The 27965-nt window shown below is 39.5% G+C and overlaps 1 protein-coding gene across 1 annotated transcript; it reads right to left on the reverse strand.

Moving 5' to 3' along the window:
* Positions 1-4098: 4098 nt before the first annotated feature.
* kcnk9 (potassium channel, subfamily K, member 9) lies at positions 4099-27894 on the reverse strand. Its single transcript, XM_087787681.1, has 2 exons — positions 26927-27894; positions 4099-6011 (listed from the first exon to the last, which is right to left on the reverse strand). The coding sequence occupies exons 1-2, from the start codon at positions 27495-27497 to the stop codon at positions 5131-5133; spliced, it is 1452 nt and encodes a 483-aa protein (XP_087643807.1). The 5' UTR covers positions 27498-27894; the 3' UTR covers positions 4099-5130.
* Between the last annotated feature and the right edge of the window lie 71 nt (positions 27895-27965).

The following is a 27965-nucleotide window of genomic DNA, read 5'->3' on the forward strand; positions in this document are numbered from 1 at the left end:
CACTCAGGTGACACAATAAGGGGGACATAAACGTCGATTTCTGCCCCATTGGGTCATCATCTGATATACAGAGAACTCCCTCAACGTCGGATTCAGACGGACCGGGTAACATTTGATCTTAACTCTTGGTTGCCATGGTAACGTGACCTGTCGGTGCTGTCATTTGGCTCCCGTAATTCTCAAACTATGAAGCGCACTTGAAATGTTAAATGTCGACAGTGCGATTTAACCCTTGATTGTGTTCACCGACCTCAAACCAATTTGCCATAGAAGTGTTTATTTTCAGAGGATTCTATGAGAGATGGAAAGTCTGCTTCTGCGGTTAAAATCCCATCTGAGTTTCAGTTTCCTTGAATGAGGTCAACTGTAACCAATCAAGTGTGATTCAGTGAATCTCAAGGGTCACCGCGTGTTCCCGCAGCGGAGGAGACGTTTTGACGGAGACGTGTGATGGATACAGTGCATCAATCTTTCATCAGGCAGCCACGATCTGTCATCCAAAATCACGCTCTCTCCGAGTCTTCATTCACTGCCTCCTTCCCCTCGGGCTGGAAGTGGCAGCACGTCTGCACCTGCTTCTTGGAACCATTTCTCTGCTGGAGATGACACAACAACTTGGCTTTGTGTCCGTGATCATTTAAGATGCTAAATTACAGGCTTAACATAAGGAGAAAGCCTGACCGCCCCTCCGCCTCTGTTCTTTCTTCGCAGACGTTTGTGTTGCCTGATGTATGTGGCCAGCACTGTAATTACTTAACTGTGGCAGCGATACAATCGGAGACAGACTCACACTTCTCTCCCACTCTCTGCAGCTGCACTGAAGACTGGTGACGTGAGAGCCAGAAAGTTTTCGTGCGTCTGTTCTTGTTGTTGTGTTTCACGAAAAGTGACGTTGTCTCAGAGAAAATAACTAGATATGGAATCTTCAATTTGTCCCACAAATAAGATACAGGTCATTTGTGCTGTGTGACGAAAATTACCTCAAACCTGTGCACAAACTTGAAATCACTTCCCACTCATATTTATGTCCCCCTTCCCGTCCCTCTCACTTCCTGTCGTATCCTTATCTTCTTTATTACTTCCTTATCAGAGCATGTCTTCCTGAGTGGAGGGTGCCATCTTAAATACTCTTCTTATCTTATCCACACATGAACCTTCTTGAGCACCTTCGACCAAAACATCGGATCATTCTAGTCATCTCTTAAGATGTTGAAGGGGTGTGCGAGGACACAACAACCCAAGATAAAGAGGTACAAATAGTAAAATATAGATATATATGGTCTAAAAAATATATATAGATTTGCAAATACAGATGTGACAGCACTTTACACTCACCTGGCAAACCTGGCTCGGGAAAACTGACAAAATGAATTCCCATGGCAGTAATGACAGAACATAACTCTGACAAGTATTATCTCTATGAAAACATGTTTTACAAAAATCCCTTTTATTGAATCTTAAACTGTTTCACGGTTTCGTATGGTATCGGATAAAAGCTAAAACAAAAGGAAGCTAGCAAGGGCAGTTCTTGATATGCCACCAATGTCATCGATCAATCAAAAAGATTATCCAAACATCCTGCAAAAAAACAAAAGACGCTTAAGTACCACAGAGCTATTAACCAGACACTCACAGCAAAATCTAAGGTGTTGTTTCACGCTCATAGATTTTTGGGCTTCCTCGTGAATCCAGTTTCCTGTTGTTTTGTTTACCAGTCCCCAGGTTGTCAAACTCAATCACAAAAGGGGCTAAAATATTCATATTCTTTAACAGGAAGTATGAGTCCGTTTATGATGAAATCGTTCTTGAGGCTCAGTCTATCTTAATTAGCGATGTTTGTCCTTCTTCAATAAACTCTTGCATCCAACATCACTTTTATTCAAATTATAAGTCTATGTATGATTCGACATCCACAATCTTTCTTCCTTATCTTCTGTTATCTCCTGCGGGCCACATGGCATGACACTGCGGACCAGATCAAGCCCATTGTTCTGAGGTTTGACACAAAGATCAAAAGTCAACATCAGCAAAACCGATTAAATTACATAAAAACTCTAATCCAGACAAAAGTAATGTTTGAATTACGTTGAAAGAAAGACAGATATTTGAGAAATATGTATTTCATTTTTATTTTAGCACGTTTATGGCTTTGCTTCGGACGCGTTCCCCCGGGGACTTCTACATCCAATCATGCACAAACATTGAAATAAAATGTTGACAACATGTAGATTTAAACATACAAATAATATGATGGTTACCGTTTCAAAACAAATTCCATCTTGAGTGTCTGTAAACTCATAATCAGAACATAGCTGTCAAACAAAGTGGGGGGATATTGTGTCTGATATTTGTTCATCAAAACAGAAAAATTCACAAATTCTTCAAAACAAACATTTCTGATATATTGATTTACCCACACAAGTGCAATTTCATCTCCCCTGAACATTTGTTGTCAGTAAAATCTCAGCGTGGTCACTCGAGACACACGCCACGCCACATGCACTAAATGATGCCTGGAAGCCAAGAACACATAAAGGCTGACAAAAGAATTCAACTTCAGTTTGTTGATTGACAACAAGGCTGCAGCTGCTGCTGTGCGCCGTCTGCGCTAAAGACTCACATGAGGGCCGTTGGTATGAAATGTGGCAGATCGTGAATGTGTTCACATGGGACATCACATGCAGCTTCAAGAGAGAAGACCGAGTTATGGTTGTCGTTAAAAAAAAAACAGACTGATAATGGCTAGTTGGTTCCTATTAAGCATTGAGTGGCTGGTAACACAACATCAGAGACAGAAGGTAGATGTCTTGGACCTACATCGTCAATATGTCCCTTAAAGAAAGATTAATGTCTCTGAAAGTGTAACCGATTTTCTTGGTTGCTCAAAATGTGGGCCAAAGACAAGTCGTGTCAAAGAGCTTAATTTAAACAATTCTCTAGTGATGGTTGATGAAGCTTCATGAAGCAGTGTCATTATATTCCTAGACCACTAGATGGCGGTCTCTGCACTATTTTACTTTGTTTTGAACAACTGTTCAAATGAAACATCACAACATTATTAAAATGATGGCGCCACCAACTGACCTCTAAACAACATGACAGTGTCCTATGAAGCTTCATCAGATCATTACTACATTTCTAAGGTTTTTAAAACTGATTTTCTCAAATGCTCTTTTTGAAAATATATGACAGATGGTAAAGAAACAGGCCAGAAAATATGATGGGTTGATCTTAGAAAGGACTTGTATTGTTATTGCGTTGTTACCTCCTGTTAGCAAGGAAAATGACTAATATACCTTAGTAATTATTGTTATCATATTTATTATTATGATACTACCACAACATAAATGCCAAGGTTTACAACACATCATGTTTCTGTTATTATTGTGTGTTTTATCTGTTGTTATATCATTGGGCCTCAACTTATTTCCGGCATTCCTAGTGAATGGAATGACAATAAAAATAATAAAATCCTTAAATATTCCTGTTATCTACATTTTTATGGACAAACCGAGGTTACGTTTTTATGCAACAAAAACAAAGTCCTTTACAAATGTTATTGTGCTACCATTTTAACTTTGTTTTTTAGCGAAGGGGGATCTAATATACCATGATAAATATAAACATTATTTTGATGTTCAGTAATGGTTGAGAAAGATTTGATTACTCAAGGAAAGAGACCCAAAGCATTTTGTGAAACTGACTACATAGATTGTGACCACTGTTTTATGTTGTTTTCTTCTTCTTTCTTCATGTACCATAGAGATATTGACTTTTAACCCATGTTTTATCTCAGGATCAAGGTGACCCGAAGGCTCGAAAACAAATTTGTTTGTGGTATCCCTTGTGACGTCTCTAGGTCAAGATGAACGACCTCCACCACTGTAAAAATGTTGGACTTTGGGTCACCTTGACCCTGAACTAACAAGTATTTATGAAAATTACAAGAAAACACTTATATTATTAATGGAGGATTTGTTTTTACTCCAGGTCATCAAGGTCGTATCATGGTCCATCTGCTCTTTAAGAAAACTATATCGTAAGAGAAAAGACGTCGACATTTGAACGGCATGAGCTGAAGTTTCTGGACTAAAACTGTCAAACTTACTTTGGTAAGGCAAGTCTATATATTTTTATGGGTTGACAGCCTCCAGGAGGCGCTCCAAAAGGAAGAATGAAAGTGAGACATAAGAGATAATGCTCAGAGGAAGACGAAATAAATTGCCGACAGCAAAACAGAGAATTGTAGCATTTTTTTGTCAATCATGGAACCAGAAACCATATTTAAATCTACAGATAGAGCGTATGAGGTGAGCTTTACAGTCTAGGAATGAGGGTACTGTGTTGTTATTGAAATATATTGACCATACTTTGAGGTAAACCAACCAGCGTTTTGGACATTAGTAAGGTTTCTGTAAATCTCAAAGTCTATCTATTCATTTTACTTAAGGCATATTACATTATCGTGAAATAAACATTTCTTTGTATTGTTCACTTTGGGTTGATAAATAAAATAATACTCATTTTATAATAGAACAAATACCACATTTATTCAATAATTTAAGTCTGTGTTATTATTCTCTCTGGAACATGGTTGTTTGGGCACTTGACATTTAACATGATACTCTAAAAAATGCAACAAGTTTTTGGTCAAAACTTCATTTTGTACATTCAAAAATCTTTCACGCCATTTTTCCTTCACGACATGGCACTGGTGTTAAAGGAAATCAAACGCACATGCTTATATTGGCAGTAACCTTTTGGCTTTTAAGAGTGGCAAAAGCGTTTGAGTATAAGACATCTTATAGAAAACAATTCCTGAAGCATTCAGACATGTCGGTTTCCTGTCTGCAGTCAGACAATGGTATATTACGTGAAACAAGCTTGGAAAAATAGTTCTCCCCCAAACATGTGTAGTTAGATTGGAGCAATATTGGGGGATTGTTATTGAAATCTTGTGTAAAAATAGATATCCATGCGTCATGCTTCTCAGTGTGTCCATGCACATATCTCTGCTCAGTCTTTCTCTAGGACTTCCTGTCACGTGGAATCAAGAAAATAGGAATAAAAGTGCTCGGACAAACTTTGCTCAAGAGCCACATAGGTACATGGCCTCGCTTATAAAATCTTCTAAATGGATTTACGTCTCTTCACAAGCTGGTGATTCTCTGTGAAGCTGTGGAGACCCGGAGAAACGGAGCTGATGGGCGACGGTAGGAAGCTGTTTTTCAAGGTACTGGGAGAAATTTCTTCAATCCTGTAAGGAACCGGCTGAAAGTATTGAGCCGGGTTCAGCTGTGAGATAAAGGAGTTCTTATGAGAGAGGGCACAGCCCAGGCCCCCGAGCCCAGAGCCCCCGAAGTCATGAGAGTGGTAGTGCATGCAGGAGCAGACCGACTGAAGATCCGTCACCTCCGCCCGGTACAGCTCCCGCCGCCGCTTCCTGCCGCGCTGCAGCGTCTCGTCCTGAATGTGTATAAGCATGCTGCTCTGATTCCCGGCGAGGGACGCCCGTTCCTCGGCGTCCCTCCGCTCGTCCTCGCTGTTCATTGTCAGGAAGCGCAGTACCACTAAGTTGAGGAAGGCGCCGATGACCGTCAGGCCGACCAGGATGTACATGAAGCTAAACGCCACATACAGGGGCTTCTTCTGGAGCGCCTTGTTTTTCTGGAGCGCCACAAAGTCTCCGAAGCCTATCGTCGTTAACGTTATGAAACAGTAATAGTAGGACTGGAAGAAACTCCACTCTTCGTAGTGGGAGAAGGCTGCGGCGCCGATGCAGAGTGTGCCGATGCAGGAGAAGAAACCCACGGTCACCATGTTCTCCATGGACACGTCCGTGATGCTCATCCCACAGCATTTCTTAATGCGCTTCAGCAGGTACTTCACAAAAGTGTTCATCCTCTCACCAAGGCTTTGGAACATTACGAGGGTCAGAGGTATTCCAAGGACGGCATAGAACATGCAGAAGGCCTTCCCTGCGTCTGTTCCCGGCGCTGCGTGTCCATAACCTGTGAAGACAGCAGAGAAATGATTGAGATGTGTAAGATGAAGAGGCTACAGTAGTCCTCAGAGGTCACTGCGTCACAATGAGCTAAAGATACTGTTATAAAGCTTTTTATATTACACTTGTTCAAATCTCCAGAGTTGCCCGTGGGCCTTACAATTGACGAGAGGAGCTGAAAATGGGGGAATGTACTCAATTGTTAACATTGATGATGTTGTCTTTTAATCAGAGCTCAAACATATTCTTGTATTTTGTCTTTCGACTTTCGTCTTTCCAAGGGAACAGGGTTCAAAGGTTAGGCTCTGGGCATCTGTTCCTTAACTTTGTATGGACCTTGACGCCACTTTGTGTCAAAGGTGCTGACTGTGAAAGACATATGTATTGGGAAAAGAAGGATGTAGCCATGTGCAAATTCTGTTATTGTTGAGATAAGAAACGTTTACATTCTAAAGATGGCAAGACACAGAATTTAGGGTCTACAGACCTGGTTTGAGATAACAAGTGCGAAGGAAGACTGAAGATTATTTGTTTAGGTCAGTGTTCAGGTCAAACAACATCTGTTGTTCATGAAGGAGTCAGATTTTGCAAAACATCCCACACCCCGAGTTTGTAATTGTATACTCAACTTACTTCACGTGTTTTGGGAGTGTCTAGAGGTCTTTAAAAGAAAGGATGTGCTAAAAGATTAGCTGCCACTCTGGTCTGATCTGGTGGGTGAACCAGGATGTCGGACAGAGACTGGACCGAGCTCGGAACTTCTGGTATTTCTGAATAATTTGCATTCTTTGTTAACTGTTGTATTTAAAGTCTTGTAAGGCCTAACTTTGTAATCATTATTTGCTATTAATAAATTGACTGTTTTAATTCTAAAATGTTACTCATCCTTGGATCAAACGAATGCGCAGAACTAACTAGACAGGAAAGAGAATTGAGTTTGTGTCAATATGTATTAGTTATGGTCTAAATTTCATTGAAATTGGACGTATTTTATATTCCGTGGCTCACGCATCAGGTAGCTTCTTTAAACTAATATTGAAAGAGGTGCATCAACAAAAATGACTTATGAACTGTGTTTTGGCTATGAGTTGAAGAAAGAAAAGCCCCCTCATTAACTCCCATTGAAAACCTTAGAACAGGACGTATCTCAGATCAGAGAGAGCCAGTGAAGCTTTTACAATAATTAAACTGATCCTCAGACCTGCTGACTCACATACACTCACACAAACACCACTTTTTTTTTTCGACAGTGACGAGCATACTTGAGACCCTGACGTGTCCTTGGTTTGAGACTTTTCCCCCAAAATAGGAATCATCTGGCGTCACGCTCATCTGAACTCATCAAATGTATTATGTATCACAATCCTATAGATTTTATGTTTCCCACGCTCTCTGCCAGAAACTTTATTATCCAACCAGTAAAATATACACTTTTTTTTATCTTAATGAGACTTTTTGTTGAGCTGGATGAAGATAGAGACACTTTTATTTTGAACATCTACATAAAATGACTCTTGTTATGATGTCACTGTTCAAATGTGGCCCTGAAAAAATGTTGTCCTTAACACTGGATCAACTAATAATAATTTAACCCTTGTGTTATCTCAGGGTCAAGGTGACCCGAGGGGCCGAAAGCAAATATGATTTTGGTATCCCTGGCGTTGTCTCTGGTTCACTTATATGTTGTATACATATGTATGCATATATTTTCTGGAAGCAAGGGAGGTCGTTCACCTTGACCCAAAGACAATACAAGGGATACCTCAAAAACACTTGTATTCAGGGCCTCCGGGTCAGCTTGACCCTGAGATAACACAAGGGTTAAACAGCCACATACACATCACAAGTCAAGAGTAGTCGCCATTAGCAACAAATTTCATCACCATCAATTGTAGGATTTTTCATTAAGTTGTAAATTGCAAGCAGCGTAACATGAACAGACAAGAATTGTCTTTTTTTCTTAGTTATATATAAAAAAGAAAACCAGGTTGCAGGGGGGACTATAACATCAACAGGATTTTAAAAAAATAAGCTTTTTTTGTGTGTTATCTTATTTTATTCTGTACTGTCATCACAAAAAAAAGCTTGTGTTGACCACTCTGGCAATGAAAGTTTCTGATTGAGATTGAGATCATTTGCCTCATGGGTTATTTGCTAAAGTACAAAGTACTCTTGCTCGCTCAAAATCAGACACACAAAGAAGGAAAAAAATCTTGGACATAATTTGTATATCATAACTTTTATCTTCACATATGTTTGTCTTGTTTTCATTGAGCTGCTCCGCTGTGCCGTCCAAACAGTTTGGCTGTATCAGCTGCAGTTGTCTTGGATACAGACTTATTTGCAGAGCTTCAAGCATGCACAGGTGCTTTTGTGTGCACAGGTGAAGAGCACACGCTGCAGTGTGTGTGCAGCGGCCACTGGAGACTCGGGCAATCTAAACTACAGACATTTGAATGATCATTGCAGACATTTATACATCTTCATCACTCCAGAGTGATATTTAAATATCAGGTTTTACACTTAATGTATTTTTACACGATATAGATAAAGATAAAGATAAAGATATAGATATAGATATAGATATAGATAAAGATATAGATATAGATATAGATAAAGATATAGATATAGATATAGATATAGATAAAGATATAGATATAGATATACAATATGCTGTTCTTGTCAAAGAAAAAACCTCATGAATTGTTTACAAACAAAAGTTTTGCCTGAATACGCATCAATATTATTATTATCTTTGATAATGTCTTTAAAGGAAATGTTTTTAAGCACAGGTTTTATAACAAAGTACATGATAATTAAATGAGAAATAGTAAGTATGTAAGTAAGTAATCATTATTTATAGAGCGCTTTTCCAGACCAGGGTCACAAAGCACCTAAACAATCAAAACAATACTCGATAAAATATATACTTAAAAGGTCAAGACAAACACAGGAGTCTCAGAAAATCAAGGAAAAGCCTGAACAAAAAAGAAAGTCTTAAGATGTTTCTTGAAGGAGTCAGTAGATCCATCAAACACAGAGGAAGAGGAAGATCGTTCCAACAGCCTGGAAGGATGTAAACATTGTCAACAACAGACCCAAGCAGGTGTCAAAGATTCCCCGTCAGATGAAGAATATATATTGACATATATAAATGTATTCGACAAGTTTTTCATAGTTCCTTTATTTAAGAATGGTATAAGCTCATTTTCACCCTGATCCAATAAAGGCAGTGACTCAGTATTTGTTTGAACTGAACCCACTTTACTACGACTTATTTTGAGGTTGCCCACACACTCACCGTGATTGATGCTTGAAGCTCATCGACACAACAGGAAGAAGAAAACAACTCTCACCGCTGATGACTCAGACTCGTATCTGAAACACCAACGGTTTCACTGCTGACGTTCCTCGACTTAAAGTTGGGCTCTCACAGGGAAAACATTCAACACTGAGTCCTGACTCAATTTGCAATATTCATTAGAAATGAAGGAGAATTCAACAAGCATGCATAATTCAGCAGGCTGCTGCAGGAGTTGATCAGCTGAGACACCACAGGCATTTCATATCATCATTTTACCAGCAGCAGCCAAGTCAAAGTTCCTAAAGTCAGTGATACGTACGGTACTGTGGTGAGGCCTGGACCAGCAGCTACAGCTCCAAAATACAGAAGCAGACCAAGAGCTTTTGGACTCTCAGAGCACTTATATATTCAACTGTATTTTCTCATATATTCCCAGGTCATCTGACCCTGAACTCCACAATTGTCATAATAGACAGATTAATATAGATTTTTATATTTAAGCCAACATATTATGTATGTATTTTTTATGCTATTATTTCCCCAGTCAACGGTTCTTTTAATGGGTTGTCGTCTTATCTTACACCATGTTATTCCTTTTACTTCCTCAAGAAGCAAAAGGGTATTATAATTACGATACACACTATTAACCTTTGACTATATGTTGCATATTTTGTTTGTTTGGTAATTATTATATTTTACATTTTAATTATATATTTATATTTATTATGAATATTAAGGATCCTAATTGTTTCATTTTATTTAGTAAAGCAACACTAAGCAACATTTTGACATTCCTTTTTTTTTTTTTATTCTGTATTTTTTATCATTTTTGAACAGTCATCTAATGTAGGTCTTTAGCTTTTTAACAATGGTCATCACTGCGTAACTTTATCTGGAACACCTACCCAGAGAGTCTGTGAGCGTCATGTGACCGACAAACTGCTTTACATTCGTGGATCAGAAAAAGTGTTTTCATTTGAATTACTGAGAGACTTTTCAAACACACCAGGAAGATAAAACCATAAACTCACACAAGAGCCGTTAAATGGTTTTGTTATAAGCAAATAAAAATGTGGTATGTGGCAACAGAAGTTTCATGCACTTGTAGTAATGATGTTCTGACACTGCCAGAAACACCATTTAAAAAAAATCCAACATTTTCATCAGGCATATAGAGATGAGTGACATCTTTATAATTTCATCGTAACTTGTAAATAAAAAAATTAAATAAAAAATAAAAATATTGCTTTTTTGTCAGAAAAAAATATCCTAAAACCTATTAGTAACTGTCAAGTCAGCACCTCAAGTGGATACCAGTGAAGAGGCTGAAACACGAGTGACTCCCATGAGTAAAGATATTACTGTGATAAAATAAAACATAACTGTCTAATGAAACACAATAATGAGTAGGGATGCTTGAAAAGATGTCATGATATTGTAATTCAGTAGGTGGCCTTTTGAAAAAAATAATTTCAGAGACAAAGATTAGAGTGCGAAGAGTGCCATCTAGTGGCCTTAATAATGAGGACTGTGTTTAATGAAACCATATCATTCATCATCATAGTTGATCAATTATGTTTCCTGAGTAGTTCCTTCAACTCAGACCCCACTTACCACCTTTTTACAGAAATGATCTTGAATATAAAATCCAGAACAGCTTGAATGTATCATGAAAATCAAACTGACACTTTAAATCTTACGTGAAACAAAAATAAATCTTTTTAAATGTTCCTATAACCCAGAGCTGATGCAAAAAAAAAACATCAAACATTAACTAAGGTGACTTTTGCTTTTGGAATCTTCAAGCAAGGCTTGATTTGAAAAGGATGTTTCCCCCAATGTTCTCCTTTTTAATTGCATGTGTCTGAAGTGTCGCCTCAGAAGACGGGAGGCACCACTGAGCTCCAGCAGAAATGATAACATCGCTCCATAACGAGATTGAGCTGTCAGCGCCGGCGATCGCCCAGTTTTCACAGCAGGGGACCAAACAAAAGAGGCAGATGGGGAAGGTGCTGCGAAGTGTATTTGAATAGACGACTGTTGTGCCTGATGGTGTTTGGGTGACTATGTCTTCATCTATATTTATATGCACTCCACAAAATGAAAATAATCGTGTTGACTACTGACCTCTCGGTGAAGGTTTTAGGGGGAGATATAGAGGGGGGAGAAGAAAAACATTTGAATATTTACAAATTATCATGACATTTAAACCATTTTCTTCTGCTCATTTTGCCAATTGTTTGTCCAATAATCCACTTTAATTTGCTCTTTTCTCTCCTTCCCCTCTTGTTTTTGTTATTTGTTTTTTTGTATATATTTTAAATGATGGCCAGGGGGGCATCAGAGTTAACTTCTTGCCAAGACTGGTGATATTTCAGGTATTTTCTTCTGCACGTCTTTGATCGAAGTTCTATTTTTTAATGTTTATGAATTGTGTGTGGTTTCACTGTTCATTTTGGAAACTGTCATTTTTTCAATAGCCCTGTTCCATCCTTATATATAAATCAAAGAAAAATATATCTGATTATCTTTATTCCTCAATCCTCTCACATTCTAAAAGGTCTCTTGCTCGGCCAAACCAGTGTTGCGAGATCAAGAGCTGCGAAGCAACAGCTGATAAAGTGATAAAATACCCATTAGCTCAGACTATAGCTGCAGGCTATAGATAATTTTGCAGCGTGTCACCATGAGTGACCACTGCCACCTATATGCTGACAAGTGATCCATTGCATCACTTTCTTTGACCGCTTATCTCCAACAACGCTGGCATGAGGGCTGGAGCCAATTTCAGCTGACGCCGGATGAGAGATGGGAGTCCAGCTGGAGCGAACGTACATTCCTGAGCCGTGGACGAACGTGATAATCCTCATAAATGTCAACTATTGTGATGCAAAGTGTCTCCGTTCATCTATTTACCTCACTGAGGCTTTAATAAGACGCTCACTTGCGTTAAGTTTATAGACATATCTGGAGTTTGCAGCTCAATTTCCGAGCATTTAATTAGTCAGTTTGGATTAAATCAGGCTTGATGTCAAAGTTGATCTCTGGAGTCGTCCCCACGTTAAACTAAAATAAGATTTCCTGAGGCCACAGAGCAAGCTATTAAACCATCTCAAATATGTTCTCCATGTATGCAGAGCTCAGGTTTGTTCTTCCAGGTCTCGGCGTTATATCCACCGCTGTGCTTCAGCTAATGAAGCTCATTGCCCAGCATTGGCAGATATGACCGTTGAGTGCTGCTAAGCAACAGGCGTATGTGCGGCACTCACGGAGACCAACTTTCCAGAGAAACTGACACCACATGTGACCAGTTTGCAGTAACAACAAAGGCTTTGTACTTGTCCCGTGCTTGGCTTGAGTCAGACATCAGTCGTGGCTCAGTTCTTCTTTGTGAATTGCAAAATTGTGAAAAGATTCCAGTGATTCCAGAAGGAAATTAACATCTTGACTTTTTTTTTTTTACCTATTTTGGCACCAAGAGGATTTTTTTTTTCTACTCTGTATGAATGGAGTGAAACTTTGTTCAGAAGCCTGGTCAAGACGTCAATATTAGATTCGATTAGATTCGATTCGATAAGATTGACTTTATTAATCCCTCTGGAGATCTCCTTTGGGAAATTAGGTGTCACGTTACAGAATCACAACCAATAAGAAACTTTCTATCCATCCATCTAAACAGGTAAATAATTTATTTTCCCTTGAAACCTCTTCCAGCTGTTCTCTGAGAACACAAATAGGTTTCTCCACCTACTTAAGAACTTTATTTTCCAATTCTCAAACAAGTTTAGAGATAATTCAGCTTTTTTTTATTTTTACCGATAAAAGTTTATTGTAGAAAGGTAAGATTAGATTGTGTGGATGAAAAAGTTTGTACGTTACTGACCTTTATCAGCAAGTAGATGGTAAAGTTTCCAAAGAATACCAAGGACGTGGAGAGTAGATGTGATTATATTTTCCGGGGGTTTAAGAAAAACAATTTAATTTTATAAAAGGTTGTGGCGATAGAATCAGGAGAGAAGAGATGTAAGTTGAGCAGGTTTGTGGGATGTTTAAATCTTCACATTATCTTAGTAAAGAAAAGAGTAAAAAAAAGAGAGAGAGAGAAAGGGGAGAATATATATTTTCGGTTCATTTCAGTGAAACTGGTCTGAATTTCCATGAGGTAAACTGCTCCCTTACCCTTTCCTTACAATTAACACAATTAACTGAAGATCTACAATTCTCCCTCACTTACTTATCTCTCTAAATGGATGGATGGATGGATGGATGGATGGATGGATGGATGGATGGATGGATGGATGGATGGATGGATGGATGGATGGATGGATGGATGGATGGATGGATGGATGGATGGATGGATGGATGTTGGGAGGAAGGGAGGGTGGGAGGGAGGGAGGGAGGGAGGGAGGGAGGGAGGGAGGGAGGGAGGGAGGGATGGATGGATGGATGGATAAAGGAATGCATGGATGGATGGATGGATGAATGGTCGGATGGAGGGAAGGATGGATGAATGGATGATTGAGGGATGGTGGATTGATACTTGGTATGTAATATATTATATTTTGTCACATGAATAGATAATTGAGGTAGGGTTGGATGCAGGCCGTGCAATCAAATGTGGTTGAATTTGAACTTGGGCGTCTTGATCTTTTTTTTTGCATCAATTTGTTTTCTTTTTATTGTATATCTTGATTGCAATATTCTAAAAATACTCCGGGGAATAATCAGCAGGCATCTCCGGGCATTAATGAAGTGTGTTTGAACACTTACTTGCATTAGTCACAATCACGCGTCATGATCACACTCATCATCTTGAGCAGCAGGCAGATGAAGGAAGCAGCTGCAGACAACTGAACAGTCATGTTTCCTTGCATGACAAGATGAGATCAATCCCTCTTGTTTACACACTCATCATATAATGCGCTGGGAATCGTTGCTCTCGTTCAGTTTGTGTAACTGTCTCTGATGCTTTCGAGCTGGATTTGATTCCAGCCTCCAGGAGGGGGGCTACATTTGGTATCAGAGAATCTACTCACGGACCACACTGTGAGCACAATCCACCAACGCCGATCTCATGCGGCAATAACTCATAGAGGAGAGGAGACCACACACGCCCACTTTCCCTGCAGATGGAGTTGAGCGCTTGTGATAAGGCAGTGTGGGAGTGCATTATAGTGCTCAGAGATACAGAGGGAGGATAATTGTTGGGGTCCAGCAGGAGAGAAGGAACAGCGGGTTACAGTCGTCGTGCTGAATCGGTCATCCACGCTGAAGGTGATCTACAACCGGGGACTGGTGTTTGGTGCACCGTAACATACTTGTTATACAATAGAAAATAACCCAGGTTTAGTCTGATCACGGCTCTGTTCTGTAATCTGGACCAACATGAAAATGCAGCAGCAGGAAGTCGTGAGGAAAAATATCATTTGATGGAACCAAACACATGTGAGGAAGAGTCTTGACTTCATCATAAACAAAACACATGTTATCATCATAAACACACCATGTCCATAAGATGAAAATACACAAACAAACCTTGTAAACACACGTCTTTTTTTAGCTTCTGCCCCCCTTGAGCAGACCGATGGATGGATGGATGGATGGATGGACGGATGGATGGACGGATGGAAAATATAGAACAATGCTTAAAAATAAAATGTACATTTCATCTTAAACGAGAACATGCTGATCTAAACTAAACTCGAAACTGTGAAAGGTTGTAATACTCTAATGAGCCTCAGCATGTCAGGATTAAATGTCATCATCATTTCATCGTCATCTGTTATCTGTTAGTTGGGTCTGTTTCCTTTCATTCACCTCTGACAGTCATTTGTTTTTCCAATCGGCTGTAAATTCTTCACTCACTCCGCTGCCGCCCACTCGTAGGCAGTTTGCTCATTGGCACATGAGAAATAAAAGCTTCTGCTCTGACCAGGTCGCTTTGTTTCTGTTCGTGTTGCCTGAAGAACCAAAATATCACTCTGAGTAGTAAATCTTGCACTTCTCATCCTGCGCGTCCTTCTGCCGCGTTTAGACTTCTGTGCTTCTTAAAAACAGTCAACATGTTGAGAAATACTCAAGAAAAGGGCACCCTGCATGTCAATCATCTAGGCTCGACCAATAAGAACTATTGATATAGTAAGTAAGTAAGTAAGAAAGTAATTTGTATTTATAGAGGCGCTTTTTCCAGACCACAAAGCGCTTAAACAATTAAAACAATACTCACTAAAATATATACTTTAAGATCAAGATAATACTGATAACACAACAGAAGTTCCAGAAAATCAAGGAAAAGCCTGAACAAATAAAAATGTTTTAAGATGTTTCTTGAAGGAGTCAGTAGATCATCAAACACAGAGAAAGGAAGATCGTTCCAAAGCTTAGGAGCAACAGCCTGGAAAGATTTCTCTCCTCTGGTCCTGAGCTGTGTTCAGGAACCATCAGCAGATTCTGATCCACAGACCTCAGAACCCGAGCTGGGGTGTAAGGCTGGATCAGATCACTGACATAAGGAGGAGCCTGACCATGAATAGATCTGAAAGTAAGAACCAGAATTTTAAAGTTGATCCTGATAGAAACTGGAAGCCAGTGAAGAGTTTTAAGGATCGGAGAAATGTGAGTTCTTCTACTTGAGCGGGTCAGAATTCTCGCTGCAGAGTTCTGAATCAACTGCAGGCGAGACAGCAACTTCTTGTTAAGACATGAAAACAAACTGTTGAAATAGTCCAGACGAGAAGACACAAATGCATGGATTATAAACTCCAGATCATGTTTTACAACATTTTCCTAAATTTAGAGATTTCTCTCAGTTGAAGGAAACAGTTTCTGGTCAGTTTTCTTCAGTTTATCACACTTTTACTTCAGATTTCTAACTGTGTGTTGTTTCCTCTTTTAAATCTCTGAAAGTGTTTCCCCACTGACACCTTCTAAGTGCCTGCAAACACCCGACCGGTCTGCTCCGGAGCCATCATTTCACCAAGGGAGCAGCAGCACCGTAGGAACAACCATTCCCATTGATCCACATCGACACCTCCATCACCGGCTCAGCTGGTGGCGGCGCCGGGCGGAGATTAACGGGCAGTGGCTGCAGGTTTTCGTTCAATTCCTGAGCACTAGTGTGATGACGACATTCAGCGGATGTCAAATGGTTTTCAAAACACTTTTGTATAAACTGGAATATAATATGTGTCCTTTTTTATCGTTTGTGTTTATCATGAAACGTTGAAATACAGTCTCTTCACAATTATTTTTCTTTTCACAAATCAAGACGTTATTTTCTGGATTTTTAAAAAATACATCTTTAAAAATGTCTGAAACAACATCAACAGAGATGCTAACATGAACAAAAACACCAATCCACTGTAAAGTTGAGTGTTAAATGTATGTTTGAATAAAATGATGCTCTTTTAATCTCTATAATCTCAATGATTCCAATAGAAACTGTACGTGAACCATGGAAACATGTAACTGATGTAAGATGAAAAGATAAAACTCTGTGATATAACGTGATTATTGAATTGAATATGATTTGAACAGTAACAGTAGATATTTGATCAAATGTGCCATAATATCACAAGAGAATATTTTCTAAACACACACCCTCTTTAAAAGAAGTAAAATATAATCACAATGATTTTTTTATTGATACTATTCACAATAAAGATGATACATGATCTAATATACATTAAATATTGGATAAAATACAATGTGTTTGATACTTTACCCATGTAAATACCATATATATTGATATTGAATATATATTCAAATTAAAAAGAGCAACTTTCACCAAATCTGTGTTTTCTTCTTCCTTTTTTCTTTATTTTCCGTTTGTTTTTCAGGCATGAGTTGCTTGAGTTTACCTGAGAATGCCAAGAGTGCCATGATTAGGATTTTAAAATCAGCAATTGGAAAGAAGGATATAGATGGGAAAGATGGCTCTCTCCCTCTAACTTCACTTGCTATATTAGGCAGATTAATTACATATATTTCATGTGGTCATCCTTTAGAAGTATATCATTCATTCATTTTTCTTTACCGCTTTATCCCGTCGCCGGGAGCCTTTCCAAGATTCTACGGGCGCCACAGGGCACACAACCATTCACACACACTCGTTCCCAAGGACAAAACTCTGTATGTATTGGACTGTGGGAGGAAACCGGAGTGCCCGGAGTAAACCCACACAACACGGGGAGAACATACAAACTCACAGAAAGGTCACAAGTTGACTCCTGCCCGACCTGGAAGCGAACTGACAACCTCATCAATGTGAGGTGATCGCAATAACCACTGCCCCCCCAAATTAGCATTTTAATTTCAATAATAATATCAATTTAAATTTGTTTCTATTTGCCACTGTATTTGAAAGTCACCAGGAAATATCTCATGTTTTAAATATGTTGTCCAGCAAAAAATATACTTTATTGGTCAACAAGTCTTATTTAGAAACTGTGTTTAGTGTTTCGTTGTGATGATATGATGATATCTGAATTCAAATGCATTCCGGTAACCGGTACTGCTGAACAAACTTATTTTTGCTGTGTGGCTCAGAGGGGCTTCTCTGCAGCAAAACAAAAAATACTTTGTTTTTCTTTCACAGCCTTTCTTCTGCATAGCTAGAAGATAAATGACATTATGTTTTTTGTTTTATGTAACCAACCACAGTGCAACTTGAATTCATTAGTTTTATTGTACTATTTGTGTTCATAAATCACATTAGTTTAGCTTGAGTTTGCTCTTTTCTACCTGTTGTCAGACATAACTATGGTGATATAATAACTGCACCAAATTACACTCATTAAATCAAATAAATCGCCTCATAGAGTCTCTTAAAAATTCAGTATTAGTCTTTTAACTGCTTTTAATCATCTCTTCTACAATGTTTGCTAATTTAGTATTTATCTTTTATACTTCTATCAATACTTGTATTAACCATTCACCACATATTCTGTGGAACAGTCATCATCTTCACCACGTACTGGTTTAATTTCAGCCTTATTCTCATGGACCGACCTTCAGAAGAAAAATAAAACACATTTTAAGTTGAAACAGAATTTTCATGATCACTAACCAGTTTATGACTAATTCAAACATATACTTCATTGCGAGAGTTTAGCTGATGTGATGTTAAAAGTTTTGGTTTGCCAGGTCCTGAAAGCTGAACAACTTTATCCTGTCAGCAACTCATCCAAACCTGACATCTTAAACTCGGCTTCCTCGCTGATGCTTCTCAAAGGAGAATAATGATTGGCTGTCAAACGGGAGCCAAAGGGTTAAACATCCTCTTCCTACATCTGAAGTCAGCCAAACGTGAAAAGTGTGAGATGTTCAGCAGATGAAAAACGTTAATATATCACCGTTAAACTGGATTTTAATTTGTACAAATGATACCAAAACATTAAAAGTTACGCATAATTTATGTTCTAATGATAAAATGAGAAGCAGTTTTGTTAAAGATTTTAAGCTATGTTCAAGCATTCGTCTCTTTATGACAATGAGTTTTCAGACTCGGTGGACGATCCCTGGTGTTCAAGGGATCTACAGGCACAAACTTTCCCGTCAAGTCGGGCCAATAATGCAGCTGCTGGTCGGCGGGGAATGTTGAGACGCATCAGCGATCAAACTGTCCGCTTGCTAGCACGAACAGAGCACCGTCAATTAAGGCGGCTGTCTTCAATGCAACCCACGACATCCCTCGTCCTACACCATCTGTCATGAAGAGTGACAGCATTTCAAGATGACGGTGAAATGACCACCTTCTATTGAGTCCTCACAGACCTACACACACAGTTGTCGTCATTAATAATACACACGTTTAGTGTTCTAAAGTTACACTTCGATCTAATGTTGAAGAATAATGAGATCGATAATGCGTGTTTTTATAATGTGTGGGTTTTTATTTCTTTCATTTACAACCTGTAGGGTTCACAGAAGGCTGAAGTCTATCCCAGCTAACCAGGGTGAGAGCCGCAGGAGAAAAGGCTGAAAAGTAAGGGAGGTGAGGACATTGAAAGTGTGGCTGAAAAGTAACTCTTCAAACCGAGGATCAATGAAACCATGTGTCAGCGTTCAATCACAGACAGGAACTTCTCTTCACCCGGAACAATTTGAACGCTTGACATTTGAGAAAAGTGTTTGTAATATTCTTGTTCCAAGTGTCACTTTATGATGCTGCTGGTTTATAAGGTATTTCTCCCGCCTCTGAACAGAAAGTAAGTAAGTAATTTTTATTTGTATAGCGCTTTTCCAGACCAGGGTCACAAAGCGCTTAAACAATCAAAACAATATTCAATAAAGTATATATTTTAAAGATCAAGATAATACTGATAACACAACAGGAGTTCCAGAAAATCAAGGAAAAGCCTGAACAAATAGTCAGTAGGAGGAGTCAGTAGATCCATCAAACACAGAGAGAGAGGAAGATTGTTCCAAAGCTTAGGAGCAACAGCCTGGAAGGATTTCTCTCCTCTGGTCCTGAACCGTGTGCGAGGAACCATCAGTATATTCTTATCCACAGACCTCAGAGCCCGAGCTGGGGTGTAAGGCTGGATCAGATCGGTGATGTAAGGAGGAGCCTGACCATGAATAGCTCTGAAAGTAAGAAAGAGTTCTTCTACTAGAGCAGGTCAGAATTCTCACTGCAGAGTTCTGAATCAACTGCAGACGAGACAGCTCCTTCTTGTTAAGACATGAAAATAAATTGTTACAATAGTCCAGACGAGAAGAAACAAACGCATGGATTATAAGCTCCAGATCATGTTCCGACAACATTTTCCTAGGTTTAGAGATCTTTCTCAGTTGACAACATCCATGTGGCTCTGGCGCAACCCTGACCTGAGAATTGATAAAGTTGATGCAACATGAAGGACATGTTCTGTTTCATTCGTCCATCCTTCCTCTGCTTGGACGCAAAGGTCGGGTCACAGGGGCAGCAGTCTCCGCCCGTGGGTAAGCAGTGGTTCTACTTTGAGTCTCTCCTGAATGGCTTCTCACCGTATCTCTGAGAGAGAGTCCAGACAGAGAGAAGTTATTTGGGACGATGGAATCAAGATCTTTGAGTCACAAGGTTGGTGACCATAGATGAGAGCAGGAACATAGATTATGAATGGAGAGCTTTGTTGTTTTGGCTCAGCTCTTTCTTCATAACGACAGACATTACAGCTACTCATGACTGAAGATGCTGCAGTCATCCATATATCCATCTCTGGCTCACTTTTTTAAACAAAAATGTACTTTTCCAGTCTTGGAAAATCTTATGATAGTTTTAAAATATATACATTTTTCATGATGATTATTTTTATTTTTTTTGGATCAGTTTTTCTATTTATTCATTAATTTCTGTGTCGCTTGAGATGGTTGCGGGGGGGCTGGAGCCTATCCCAGTTTCTTCAGGCGACAGGCGGGGGACACCCTGGACAGGACACCAGTCTGTCGCAGGGCAGACAAAGACACACAACCATTCACACACACACTCAAACCTACGGACAATTTCCCAAAGTTACCATCAACCTCTGTATGTTTTCGAACTGTGGGAGGAAACCGGAGTGCCCGGAGTAAACCCACGCTACACAGGGGAAAACATACAAACTCCACACAGAAAGGTCACATATTTGCTCTTTCCTGTCCTGGAAACAAACCGGCAACCTTCTTGCTTCTTGCTGTGCAGCAATCGTAAACTAAATCATTTCATCATCTTAAAGATTGTATGACGGATCAGTCATACATACTGTATATTAATAACAATATAGTTTTTTTTTAATACTGCAGGATAACAAAATATGCATTGTATAATATGTTGTGTTGAAAATCTATCCAGTATCACATGTCGTGGCTGGGATGGACATCTCAGGTGCTGTTGTCGGGACAGTATGTACAGTGAGAGCAGTGGTTTGTTAGTGGCTTCTATTACGGCTGGAGGTAAAATATTGACAGAAGAGAGTTTGTTTGCATCGTGCAGCAGGTGCAGGACAATGACTGCGCTCTCAATGAAATGAGAACCTTTGCGATGAAGTGCTAACAGTGGAGATCTAGAGTAAACAAGACTGTCACGGAGGGACACGCGGAGGATCATGGATGTTGAGCAGCAGAGATCACGGAGGACACTTCCTGTGACAGGATTCTGTGGTGAGGCGTGCAAGAGGAGACCAGCTAGGGTCTTCAAAGACTGTCCTCAGATGGACCTGTGAGGAAAATATGTAACACTTTCTCATTTTTATGGTATTTCATTTTATAAATCTGTTTGGTCTGAACTATATGATCAAATAAACTAAACATGATGTACAGAGTATGATCACATTACATACATTATGTTCACTTCAGATTAGGCGCCTTGGTGCTTGGTTCTGTTTTTCTATTGCTTATTTCTTGTTCTTTTATTCTGTACTGACACCACAATCCACCATCCCATGTTGTGTTTATTATGGAAATAACAGTATTTGGTTCTAAAAAAAGGTAAAATTCAGCGACCTCAATAATAAAATAAATAAAATAATGTTAATATTCTGTTCAGTTAATTAGACACATTTAAATAAAGGGCAGACGTAATAACTGTTTGTGCCTTTGATCATTTTCAATAGTATCTTGATTTAAGTTCAAATTGAAAATTAAAATAGTTTGATAACAGTTTAAAATAGTTTGATTCATTTTTTTTATTTTAGTTGTACATTGTTTGATTACAGACAATCTTTTTTATACAAAATGAAATAAATCATTTTTTTTGTAGAAACATTTTTTGTAATAAAAGATGTAAGGACAAGATGACACTGAAATAAACAATAATAATGATTAAAAAGATGTAAATGATATAATTTGATGTGATGAACTTTAATACCTAATCATCAGACACACATAGAAATCCTGCACTTAATATCTCATTTATCTGCTGAATATCAACTCACAAGCTGCAAATGTCCCAAAACATACCAGCTCCACCTCTATACATTTTAAATACTTTCTCATAACTGAGAGACCACTGGTGGTTTTTAAACCCCACCACAAGGGATTGTTGCACAACTATCTATGTCATGATGAGGAACGTTGTTAGGGAGATTGTTAGGGAAGTTGGGTTTGCTGACTCATCGTTTTACGGCAGCAGAAACTTGACTTCAGTCGACTCCTGCAGGAAGCGTTTGTTGTCCTCTACCACCGACTGGTTCTGAAGATTCAAACGGTCTGCTCCAAAAGTGAACTGGACATGTGATGAGGAGGGCAACGATGTTTGAAACAAGGCTCTAAAGCTGGACTGAATTTCACAAACTTGTGAACCGTGTGATCAAAGCTGTCGAGTCTAGAAATGAGAATAATGAGAGGATTAGATCTTTAAGTCAATGGATGTTGGTGATTTACTTTTGTTCTAATTATGACACTTTCAGGTTTATACTATGATCGCAGCTCGTCTTCAGATGATTTCCATCCTGATGCTCTTCTGTGTTGTTCTCCTGTGGTCACCTGGGTCTCCCTTGGACTGAGATGGTCTTCAGGTCCTTCTCTCTTTCACCAGTGAGTTGCAGCTCCTCTACAAAATCTCTCATTTGATATATTTAGAGGTCCCCAAGCTTTTGCAGATGCTGGTTTTATTTATGTCCTCTGGCTGTGAAAGTTATCACCTTGTCAGGCTGTTTATCAGTCAGTGCGGCGATAAATCTGGCGGCTGAGGCAGGGCGGTGTAACAGCACATCAGTTTCCGTAAACGTCCTGCACTGATGGATAGAAGATGACGAGTCGCGTTAAAGCTTCGCTCCGACAAACGATGCGTTCGGAGACAACAGGAATATAAAACTTCAGACTCAAGGCTATCAAATCGTGAATCTTCTTTGAGGATCATCGTGGAGTGTCGAGACAACATCAGGTCACTGGAGATGGAGCGAAGTGGATCCAGTGGCTTGTCATTCATTTGAATTCAAAGTATAAACTCTTTCAACTCTTTCATTTGTAAACATGGTCTTAAAAAGAAATCACAATAATGTTTAGTAATAATTCAGTGCACACTAACAGAAGAAGGATTAACTTTATTTTATTCTAAAAGTTGCTTAATACTAGTAGAATTATTAGAATTAAGAAACTTTAGAGCAAATGTCCTGTCTTGAACTGATATTGCCGTTGGAGGCTTGAAAGAATAGAAAACAAGTGATTTGAGATCAGAGTCAGTGAAGCACAATAGCAGCATCATACACTGAACATAATAAAATATTTATTTGGGTTATTATTCATGAATCCAGCTCGTCTGAAGGAAGAGAATTTCATAATGGCTTGACTCGTCTGGGTGGTGATGAGCTTGTAGGATAGACCAGCATTTTAACCATTAACTCTCGAATCATTGGATAATCTGCTCTACAACCTGAGCCAGATCCTTCTTGTGAGGTAAAATCTTCAAAACATGATCAAATCGTATGTAAGATTTATCAATCTTGATTCTGGCTCCCCCAGTGTTGGGACAGTGTAATTGCAACAGTTGCCTCCCCCTGACCCCCTCACAGTCTGTGTGTGCATTAAAAAGTGAGATAAAGACTCTTTCAAGGTTGGTTTTCATTACCCCGAAGATTCAACAAGTTCTCTCAGAACGTCAGCCATAATGGAAATGAATGAAACCCCCGTCTCTGACCTAATGCTGTCGGTTGGGGTCATAACGATAATTTTCGCTCTCATATTAACCAAAAAAGGTTATTTTTGGAATTTAAGGACCATCGCCCTCTTCAAATAATTAATGATCGTGTGTATTTCATAAAATACATGTTTATATGCTGGACAAGCATACTAAGACCAAGTGAGAAATCATTTTCTTTGACAAAATATGAATTGTCTAATACAGATAAAACAAATAATTTTAATTTTTTTTAAACAAGATTTATAGAAAATGTTTTCCTATATCTAATCCTAATTGAGAGGCTGCTGAAGACTTGAAAGAAGATGTTGTAATTGCATTTTTTAAATCCTTTTATTCTAATTCAAATCATTCAATTACTTATTGCGGTCCCTGAAGCAGCTGGTCCCCAAACATTGGGCCACAAAGAAAGAAAAATAAAGAAAGTATTTATTGTCAATGTGTGAAAGGTGTTTTATTTTGAAAAAAGAACAACATAAATTAGCCTGTGATTGTTGACACGTCAAGATGCTTGTTTTGGTCCAGTTTACTGAAGGAATGAAGCCTGGTCTTGTACTGAAGAGACGAGTGTAAATGTGTTGTTGTTACACTCAACACTCGGGCGCCCTGACCCTCGGCAACACAGCACACACTCACACACTCACACGCTCGCCGGAGCACCTTCACGCTCACTGAAGGCAGGTGAAGCAGAAAAGCTTCTGGTTCCCAGAGAGCCGACAGCAAATCTCACCACTTCAGAAAACATGAATATTACAATGACTCCAGCTGCTGTAGCCTGGAAACAACTCCGGCTAAGTGTTGCTGGGCAAACAGGAGGACCAGCCCGGTGCATTAGTGACCACGAGGAGAGAGTCCCCAACAATAGTGTGTCGCTGCTGTGGAGGAGAAACCCTCTCTGGTGCTCCAGATGGAAATCACAAGATAAGATTTTGGTTTAATCCCTCCTGGTTAAGGTGGTTTGACTGAAGAAGAACTGACCTTGGGCTGGTCCCACCGGGCTGGGTGAAGGTCATGGAGGCGCTATGAATCTAAAACACGGCAGCTCTAGTCTATACGAGATATACGTGATGTTCAGCCCATTTTCTCTGCTTGATTTCTGTTCGTCTTTTCGTATCTTGCAAGACACAAAATATTTCAGTTTTTTGTTTTATATAACCATCTGGATCCAGATACATTTTTTAAGGATCTGATGCTTGTTTTAACAAATCAACTGCAGTTAAGGTAGTTAAGGCTCTTGTAGTAAAATGTGTACTTTTTACAGTTTCGGAATACAGACACAAAGTTCTGACACTGCCTGAATGCTATGGATCATAAAATGTCAACCTTTAATGGGTGGAAAGAAGCACTTCTCAGAGTTATATTATTCAGTCTAGTTTTCATTCATACTTCATAAAGCACCTTCAGATAAAAAAAAGTCAAAATAATTATATCAAGATTAAAGTTTCACTAATTTCCCCTCGCTTACAAACCTCTTTTTTAAGTTGAAATAGATCTATGCGATTTGAAGTTGACGCCAGTGGACTAAAGTGGTAGTGTTTAGCCCGACGGGAGACTACATTTCCCATGAGCACTTGCTAAACGTAGCAAAAGTTTGCAGTAGTTGGACGAATTTTCTTTTTCCAGACTTCCATTGTCTGAATGAAGGATGATACCGATGAGGTAATGAATCAGATTGTGGCGAATGAAATATGATATGTGTTATGACGCCACTACAACGATATGTAGCATGTTCACACCATCCACAAGAACTTTTACAGCGAAAATAAAAATCAAACAAAACACCTTAAGTCACGGTATACGAGTCATTCAGCTAGTTTTAAGTTGATGTGTCATCACAAGTTATTTTAGTACAAAAATATTAAGGTACACAAAACTACCCAGAACTGCTTTGACTCAACTGAAACGAGAGGTACAGACTAATGTTACTAGAGAAAATACAATCATTTTTCAAAACACATTTCAGACAACAATAAAATAAATTATATATAATGGGTATATATAATTTTGTGAGGCCTGGTAACAAATGGATTGTGGACTTGTATTGGTCCCCAGACCGGGGGTTTAGGGACGACTGATTTATGTTATTTACAAATACAAACGTATTTCATTTACAGTTAATACAATGCTTAACATTTGCTAACTTCACATTGTTTTCCACAATATCAAAACAAATATTAAAACATACGAACATATGAAAGAAATGTACATGACTCTCAAAACATTTAATGTAAAGAACGATTAGAGGTTTTCTTGTTGTTTATGAATCCAGTGGTAACTGTTGTGTATCATGTGATTAACAGACAGAAAAGAAAACATGCGATGCCTAAAATATTTTTTTTACCATTTAAATGTCAACGTTATTAATGTATTAAGTAGTTATTATTTTGAAAACATAAAAAAATGTCTAACAACCTTTAAATGAAAGTCTTGTAAATGATTTGTCTTATTATTTTTTATATTTGTTCACACAAATGTACCATACCATACCATGGTTCCCAAGAAAGGGAAGGAAAAAGGTGCTGAAAAGTGTGTGTTCTGAAAATACACCAAATACTGTGACTCAATATTTTTGAATTATCATTATTCTCTATTAATACGTTTACTGAAATTTGTCTACTGAACATCCTCTTGATTTCGTTTATATAATTCAAATTAAAATCCTGGAATGTCTTGCTATTAAGCTTCCTGGTACCACTTGTACGTATGTCATCCAGAGTTCACAGATGTGTGGAAACTGTCCTGCATTCGAGTAGGTTTTGTCTCCAGCACCTCACATGAACACCTGGCAGCGTCTGACTCTTCCTCCCCAGTTTAAAGGCAGATGTAACACCGGCACTGAACCTCTCTCTGCCTCAAACACCGCAGACCAAACCTCTTGTTGCGCACTTTCAGTCCACGACACAGCTACGTCAGCAACGTGTTGCGTAAAATCACAACAACTTTAAACTTGTCAAAGCTGCCCAGAAAGACTTTTTTAAGCTTCTAAACGTCTCCTGGTGAGACTGAAACGTGGAACACCTACCGATGGTGGTGATGACGGTGATGGCAAAGTAGAAGGAACCCGCGAATTTCCACTGCACCCCGGCTCTGTGCGGCTCCGCTTCCATGATGATGCTCTCCAGCTTGCGGTAGTCCTCCTCGCTGATGTTGTATTTCCCCTGCAGGCGCTTCTCCTCCGCCTCCAGCTGCTCCTTCTCGCGCATCTCGTAGTCGGACTCCAGGGCGTCAAAGACCGCGGCCCCGACCAGCAGGTAGGTGAAGGTGCAAACAATCAGAGATAAAGTCCGCACATTCTGCCTCTTCATGGCCAAAAGGAAGCAGCGACCGAGGGGCTCATGTCCCCTGGTGTCCCCCGGGAATGTGCAGCTGGAGAAGCCGCTGCGCCCTGAGGCGGAGGCGCAGAAAAGTGCGCTCCGGTACACGCGCCCCGGCTGGAGGACGGACACCTTGTGTCGGGAGCAGCCGCCCAGGTGTGGCTCCGGGGCGACGGAGAGACACAGCAGACTGCTGGATCGTCTCGAGCAGGAGCCCCGCAGCCAAGAGACCCTGCGCAGGACCTGACCAAGCCAAGTTCTCCCGGTGCGCAGTGCCATCAAACGAGCTGCGTCCGAGCTCAGGTCCAGCGCATCCCCTTTCGTCCGGTTCCTCTTACTTTACTTCCGAGCCTCTGGACCTGCGTCCAGGTTCCTGGCGGAGACGTTACGAAAACATGCTGAGTCCTCACTTTCCATTCCACTTGTTACACAAACTATATTCCAGCGCAGCAGCAGATCCCAGATCACCTGGACTAACAAGTGGCTCTCACGTCTGCAGTGGCGCACGACCCGAACCCGCTGATCCAAATGAGTCATATCGAGGATAGGAACTGTGTTATGGACTAGATCCACTCGGCTCGTATTTTCAGGTCCACATTTGTGGAGTCCACGCACTCTGCTTTCCAGTGGGCGTCGATCCTTCTGTCTCTGGCTTTTCTTGTCCAAGTGTCATGATTCATCCTGCTCCTGGTTTGTCAAGCTCTCTAAGAAGATTCTGGTGCGTGGAAAAAGGACACTAGTGACCGC

The sequence above is a fragment of the Callionymus lyra genome, chromosome 3, assembly GCF_982586985.1.
Source record: "Callionymus lyra chromosome 3, fCalLyr1.hap1.1, whole genome shotgun sequence".
Classification (NCBI taxonomy): domain Eukaryota; kingdom Metazoa; phylum Chordata; class Actinopteri; order Syngnathiformes; family Callionymidae; genus Callionymus; species Callionymus lyra.